This window comes from Pinus tabuliformis, chromosome Q, assembly GCF_031772625.1.
Source record: "Pinus tabuliformis cultivar Carrire ecotype Pingquan chromosome Q, CPIR1, whole genome shotgun sequence".
In the NCBI taxonomy this organism is placed as follows: Eukaryota; Viridiplantae; Streptophyta; class Pinopsida; order Pinales; family Pinaceae; genus Pinus; species Pinus tabuliformis.
Genome location: NC_142296.1, coordinates 311,137,682 through 311,145,921, shown reverse-complemented (window position 1 = coordinate 311,145,921; position 8,240 = coordinate 311,137,682). Strand labels below are relative to the sequence as shown.

Here is an 8,240-nt window from a genome sequence, read left to right as displayed (position 1 = left end):
TTCATGTTTGAGTTTTCTGATGTTCTAGTGTTTAGTTAGTTTTAAATTTTGTCTTTTCAAAAACACCCCCCCTGCATGAATAAAAACAAATCAAGTGATTAGTATGCTCTCTTCTTGCGCTTCGTGCGATCAGGAAGATCAGAAAATCTATTGATTTTGTTTAAATAAACATACTCTTGCTGGATAACTAATTTGCAAAAAAAAAGCAATAAAGAATATTGTGAATGATAAAAAACATCTTTAAATTTTTAGATGAAATCTAGTTTTTTTTTTTTAATTTTAGATTTTTTAAAAAATAAAAATATTTAGTTTTTAATTTTTGATTTAAAAAAAAATAAAATAAAAAAAAAATCCACAAAATAATAATAATATATGTATCATGTATACACATATTATTATTAAAAAAATACAAAATAAAAAAACTAATCATTTCTTTTGTTTTTTAGATATTTAAAAAAACTAACTTTTTTTTTTGTTTTTTTAGATATTTAAAAAATGCAAAACATTAATAAAAACATTAATAAAAATAAAAAATAAAAAAAATTATTAACCATTTTTTTTGTTTGTTTGTTGTTTTTTTAGAAATTTAAAAAAAACTAAAAAAAATAATAACCATTTTTGTTTACCCTTTGAAGCCCCCTTCCTTTATGTTATTGACGCCCAATGGCAGATTTGAAACTCAGACAAAGATATGCTTGAGCATATCAAATTATCACCCTAAGCATTGGCAACCATCATAGAGCGTTCGAGCTGCATTGGTAGCACTTATTACATTCATGCCAACAAAACCAGAAGGAGCAGTTGGATCTCTTGATTACGCTAAGGAAGAAAGGATTGCACTTGCCACCAAGTCCCGTACGCACCCACCGAAGTTTGGAAATGCAGATCGTCAAAGATTAATTGATGAGGTTCATGAATATATGTTGAAGAAGTCTCCTCCTGTACCTGAATGCTGTGCTGTGACAAATAATCAAGAGGCATGCAAACAATCTGTGTTGTCTGATGTTGATGACCAAGCCAAGGTAGTAACAGCTGCAACTGCAGAGCATTCCCAGGCAGAAGAAACTGAGATGGTTGGAAATGTGAATGATGTGCATGTGAATGCTAATGCATCTCCCCTGGGAGCGAGTGTCAGTGGAGAGTTGGGATTATCTACAGAACCCGTGGTTGAAGTGATGCAGACTGAACAGAGGAATCAACGTCGGCAATAAGAGCATCCAACAAGAGATTCAGATCAAGGAGATTGCCCATATCTCTCTCTCAAAGAGATATGGATCAAGAAGATGTGATGGATCAAGAGATATGGATCAAACTCCAGGCGACCTCCGCATTATGAGACCGGCGCAGCTTCCATATAGGCGAATCCTTGCAGATGCAGCTCAGTCCTTACACGAAGTAGATATTTGGTCGTTCGGGGATGGCGTTAGCTGAAAATAAGGGTAATCTCAGCCGAGGCTTCCGCGGTTTACAGTTGGGATGCGGCCATCGATTGGCATTCTACGCCGGAAACGCCATCTTCTTACAATATTCGACGGAGTAGTGCTAATTTTTGGGGATTCTGGTGGATTTTGGTAAAATTTCATTTCACTGCATATATAAATTAAACTTGAGAAATAACATTTAAAAAGGTTAATGGCTTCTCCGAATCGATCTCTAAACTCGCAGGGACGCGTTTGTTGCTCGATAGATCGGACCGCGGCTGGTTTGTTTTATCCGATCCTGCGAGAACCGAGGGTTCGTTTTCCTTTCGACAACGCCGTTCAGTGGCATATTCAAAAGCTTATGACCAAATGTTTTTAATTTGTTATTAAAAAAAAAAAAAAAAAAAACTAACTATTGTGTGTATTGATTATAGATTTGTAATTAGTTTTTTTTTATAACTAAAAAAAAAATAAAAAAATCCACATAAATAATAAATTAAAAACAATGGTTTTTAAGTTGTTATTTAAATAAAAATAAAAATTTTGTGTGTTATTTGAATAAAAATAAAAAAAATATTTTGTAGTGTTGTTTTTTTATTTAAATAAAAATAAAAAAATATTTTGTGTAATATTTTGGATGATACAAAAATCAACACAACACAAAATAATTTTTATTTTTATTTTTATTTAAAATAAAAAAATTTCCTTATTTTTCTTTTTATTTAAAAAAAAAAAAAAACTAACTTTATTTTAGTGATAGTTTTTTTCATTATTAGGTTTTAACAAATAAAATTTTGTTGATTTTTTTAAAAAAAAATTCAACTTAAATAATAAATTAAAAATTTATGTTTTTAATTTATTGTTTAAAGAAAAATCTAAAAAATAAATAAAATCAACATATAAAAAAAATATAAAAAAAATATGTTTTCATTAAAAAAAATAAAAAAATAAAAAATTCACAAAATTCACACAGCTTTGCAAATAAAAAAATAGGATACTTGGAAACATATTTCGAAAATCGATTGGAGGATTCTCAAGACGATAATTATTTCTGATAGCTTTTAGTTGGCATCACATCTTTCTATTATATGCTTTATGATGCACTAATATGCAGGACAGAATTGCCAAGCACATGCGTTATCTGACACAAACAGGGAGTATTATTTTTCACGGTTGTTTTTAAGATTGGATTGAAATTGATATCATGAATTGAGTTACTTTCAACACTTTGATTTTTTCCTAAATCTGTTTTATTTGGTATGAAATTTTTGCGTAAGAATCATGAAGGAAATGCGCAATTCTTCTTGAACAAACTTATGTTTTCTTTCTGCCAAGTTTTTTTTACAGGTTACAGGATAGCAAAGTGATCATTAAGGAGATTACATTGTGACGACAATTAGTCTTCCAAAGACTACATTCATGCAACTCCTGAAGACAAATCCATATCCATAACCACTACCTTGTACTTCCCTTTTGCAAAAAGATTTTGAATTCCACCAATTGTACATCCATAAAGCATGACATTTCCATATCCATTTTTCACAGCAAGAGTTCTTATTCATCCACCATGCATTTTCCTTACATCCATCCATTTTCTTTGTCATTACCATTCCCCTTCATTTCTGCCAATAAAACCCTGCTTGAGTCAAAGTCCTAGAGTCTAAAGTATCATTGAAACAACACCTAGAGGCTTGCATGCCTTAATGGCAAGTACTCTTGCCAATGAACAATGGGAGTACATTAATATCCCTTGTTCGTTGGATCTTGTAGGTGACTCGACCACGACAAATTTATTCGTACCTACAAAGATGTGTTAGGCATCTTGACTCTCATTGGAATCAATGGTGGGAGCTCTTGTGTTGGCTAGGGGCATTCATTAACGGCCACTAAGCCAACAATTTCTTGCTATGTTCGACATCGACACATTTAATCACATAGTAAGATTTGTGCCATCGAGCGTTGACGACTTGAAGACCCATATTTTGTAGCAGATGAAGCCAATTTCTTTTCATTATTTTTCAGTTTGTCATCACTTGAGGACAAGTCAATCAATAAGGCTGGGAGGGAAATGTAACTTATATATATTTTGTATACCTTCCAAGCCTTATAGATTTTCAGCGATATTTAGCAGACTCATCGGATTCATCATCCAGCAGCAAAAGATCCAGCAGCAGATACGACTTTCAGCCATGTTCAGCGGACTCCTCAGATTCATCATCTAGTAGCAGAGGATCCAGCAGCCGATACGACAATACCGATCCATCTTTCATCCACAACTTGAAGAAGAAGCTTCAGAGCAGAATTGTGGCAGCTGAACATGCATGATTCATCCACCATTTTCCCAACCAAGTAAAGAAGACTACGAACAACAGTTTTTGCAGCCACATGTGCACAACTCTCATCCATTTTTGGAAGGGTAAGTTAAGGTATGATATTTTCTAACTTTTAACGATTAAATTCCTTGAAAAGTTAGGATAATAATTTTTAGAAAAACTTCACTTCCTTTCCCCATTTCACATAACTATCCAAACCATCTGTTTAAGGGGAAAGATACATTTACATACATGCTTTGTCACATTCATATATCACAACCCCACTTAACCCCACTTACCTTCAAAATATATTCACTATTACATGAGCATACAAATGGCTTTGACAAAAGTATTTAAAAGATAATTGGATGCCAATACAATCATGGTTGTTACACAAGAACCAACCATGATGCATTCCTACAAAAATACTCTGCAACAAAAATCACATTATCAATATGCAAAGATCATACATTGAATGCAACAAACAAAATATGGTTGAAACACAAGAACCAACCAAGTTGTAATTCATCAAAATAACGCTTTGCAAAAGTTATGTAAATGATATCATGCAGAGTTTAAGCCAAAGCTCAAGTACCAAAAAATAATGTAATAGATTGCATGAGGACATGCAATACCTTCAGTTTGGGGCAGATGTTGGGCCTCAAAATGGTCCTTATTTTCACTCCATTATTCACCAATATCTTCACATTTTACCTTCATGTCACCTCCATTCCACCTCCACATCATTCCATTTACCTCATTATTGGGTTATAACTATGCGCTTCCAAAGTTTATTAATTCTTAACATTTTTAAGTGAATTTATGGCTAAACTTTAGAAAATAATATGCTTATACTTATACCTAACAATTAGAATGAGTTTGTTGACATGTGTAGGTACAAAGGAAGCTTCCAGGGCATCTTTATGTGGCCTTGAATGATCAAATTCGAATTTGATAAGATAAGCCTCATGGAAAAGATCATGGAGAAAATCATGGACCTCATGGAGTAGATCATGGAGGATAGGGTTATGTGTCTAGATGGTTGAGAAATGCATGGAACTAAAAGAGAGATTAGTGGATCATCATTATGAGTTTGTTATCTCATCTTATTGTATAAATAGGAGTACCTCCTCCATTCCAAAGGGAGGACTCTTAGAGCATGTATCCAAACTTATGATGGAATAGAATAAAGCTTCATTTTACATATATTTCCATTATGTAGTTTTAGATTTAATTTTCCTTAATGTAGTATATGGAATAATTTGTCTTGTTCTTAAGAGAATTGAGCTCACTCTAAAAGGATGAGAGAAACATTTTATTTCATATTAGATCTTATTTCATTTAATTGTTTAGATGTTTGAGGATTTGTTTGTGATTGATGAATGAGTTTTAAATTAGAATCTAATCAGCATATGAGAGGACAACTAAGGGTCTAAGTTAGGCTCTCTCTCTCTATTTGATTTATATGATAATTGAAATTCATTCTTTTGCTTTTATGTTTCAAGTATCATATGAGGAGATACCAAGAGTCTAAGTTAGGCTCTCTCTCTCTATTTGATTTATATGATAATTGAAATTCATTATTTTGCTTTTATGTTTCAAGTATCATATGAGGAGATACCAAGAGTCTAAGTTAGGCTCTCTCTCCATTGATTTATATGGTAATTGAAATTCATTCTTTTGTGTTTATGTTTCAAGTTATTTCATTTCTTATGCTTGTGAATGAATCTTAGTTTAGTTTGGATTAGTACATGAGAGGACAATCAAGAGACTAAGTTAGTCTCTCTCTCTACTTGAATCTGAACAATAATTAAGTTCATTCTCTTGTCTTCATTTCAAGTTTTTAGTTTCATGTAATCAATGATTTCTCTATGATACTGTAGGGAAGGACAACCAGGACCTCCTAAGTTAGGAGCCTCTTCCCTTGCATATTATATTGAATCATAAATAATTTAGCTAGACATAGAGTTAGTTGCCTACTCTTGCATATATTTTGCTAGCACCATCACAAGCTTACGAGTTTCCCTGGTTGATAATTTAATGCAGCAATTTAAGCCCAATAAATTGCCCAACATGTAGCTTCAACCTTTAATTGATTTTTTATTTCTTCACGCTCCACTTGCAACAAAGCAATGACAAATTGCATGGTAATGACCTTGTTATGAAGCTTATCAATAACCTTCTTGTTATCGCCCAAAAAGTAATCAATTAGCCATTTTCCACTAGGACAATCAAAATACGACATGTAGTATGGACTTTACACATTAAAACCCACTTTCACCATAAGGAATAATTTAGTGAACCACTTTTCCTAAATTATTTCCATTTAATTTACCCAAACGAAAATAACCCAAAAAATTATGTAATTCATTTCATGTTTTTCTTGTAAGCTAATTGGTGGTGTCTTCCATTAATCAGAAAGATGTTACATTGTCCAGCCCATTTACGATAGATGATCTCAACTTGCTAAGTGGGAAACCAAGTTTGTTGACCATTTGTATACTTAATAACCAGTCCAAAATTTAAACGTCATAAAAAATGAAGTGTCACAAAAGAGATAACATTGACATCAACCCAAGAATCTAAAAGCAAACATGAGTATACAAGATAAAGCATATGCAAAAACTAGGAATCAGAGGAGTTCATAGGTGTTGGGTCTCAAGCACTTTACCCCGAAGGTGTTGAGTATGCCATGCAAGAGATATGCCTCTCAATCCTAGCAAGTCAACTGTCCATTTATTCCATGTAAATTATCATATTCCACTACTCCCTATTTACATCTCTCAGGTTGGAAAATATATTATACTAATCATCTTGCTTCTCCATTAGAATCCTCACCATCAAGGATTTCATTTTCCAGTACAAGAAAAGGGCTGGAATATACTTCTTTCTTCTACCCCTGGTGGTACGACCAGGGTCATAAACCATTTTTCCAAATTCTTCCACCAGGTCCAAGTCTGATATGGAATGTTTATCTTGAGTTGTCATCTCCTCCAGGAGGTGCAATTCATTTTGAATTTTAGCTAAAGTAGTTTCATGAAATGTGTTTGTAATATATATGGTGTGAGACTAATCCCAGCTACACCCCTATGGGCCACAAATTCCCCCTCTTTGTGACAGTGCATACGTTGTATCTACATTATCTCACACACAGGGTTAAGGGTTCTCCTTTTTTTGTTTTCCACCCACCACTATTGTTGCTTAGGATGGCTAGATGCTTCCTCTCCAAAGTTAGTGAATAATCCTCAGCACTAACGCTACTTAGTTCGTTCTTCAGACCCCAAGGGATCCAAGCGACGACAAGATGTGTTTTGCAACCAAGTTTTCCAACATAACCAATATTGGTATTTCGAACTTGCAATGAAATTCCTTTCCTTATATAGACTAGGTGTTGAATAATGTAACTAGTTTCGGTCTTCATAATTGTACTTGTCAAAAGAAATTTTATTATTAAAGAAAATGACTTATTAAAGCATGGGTTTTATGCTTGGGTCAATGTTTTCTAGGTTAAAGCCTCCATTAAAGGCTTCTAGGTTTTGTATTGAGTCATTAGAGTCATTGCCATTTTTATTAAACCCTTCTTGGGCTTTTGTATCATGTAAAAAGAACTATATTTGAGTCAAAAAGGTTATTTGTCACCTCCACACCAAGTCAGCCCTGTCCCCATGAAGTCGATGTACAATAGGGAAAATTGACCCAGCGGAAAGGCTATATATAGAGAGGCAGTTCGACCTATTTGGAGCACTCACTCAATAAGTTTTATCTTCAAGGAAGAGAAGTAGAAAAAAAGAGCAAAGTAGCTAGAGAAGGACAAAAGAAGTTAGGAAGACCTAATTCGAGTTTCTAGGATATCTATCTCTCACACTTGCAAAGTTTCTCAGCATTTTTTGTGGCCAAATTTTTATGTTTGCTGCAGGTCCAATTTTTTTTTGTTGGGGGCCAAAATTATGCTACTGGGGGTTTAAAATTATGGAATGAAGCTACTGCCCGGGCGCTGTCACTTGGAGACTTTGACAAATATCATCTATTGAAGGGAAGGGATAAATTGGTGGTTGGAGAAGGTCTTTTTCTAGGTCTAAGAGGTCCTGGAGTGTCTCATCTTGATTTGAATCTACTAGTGGAAGATTTAGACTGGGTTTTCCGCTTGAAGGGGTTTTTCCCTGGCTAAGTGCCTACATATTATGTCTCTTGTTCTTGTGGTCTTCGTATACATATAATTTGGTAATTTCTCAATGAAATGCAAACTAATAAAGAATTAAAAGAAGCCAACATAATTCACAAATAATTATCAAGAAAGAGGAATCAAACCCTAATTCCTATAAGCATTGATTTCTCAACATGGTATCAGAGCTAAGGTCAAAGAAGGTTGAATATCACTTTGTTGGCTATCATTTGAAGAAAGGAAAAGCATTCTTTGAAGAAAAGGTTACTCCCTCTATGGAAAGTTGCTTGAATATGGGACTCAATATCATGAGAATTGCAGGAAGTTGGATTGGAAGTATCATTT

General features: G+C 33.6%; 1 protein-coding gene across 1 annotated transcript; it reads left to right on the top strand.

Annotated features, from left to right (window-relative positions):
- Positions 1 to 628: 628 nt before the first annotated feature.
- Positions 629 to 1,211, top strand: LOC149219454 (ubiquitin-conjugating enzyme E2 32-like). Its single transcript, XM_089386823.1, has one exon. The coding sequence runs from the start codon at positions 777 to 779 to the stop codon at positions 1,209 to 1,211; it is 435 nt and encodes a 144-aa protein (XP_089242949.1). The 5' UTR covers positions 629 to 776.
- Positions 1,212 to 8,240: the final 7,029 nt, after the last annotated feature.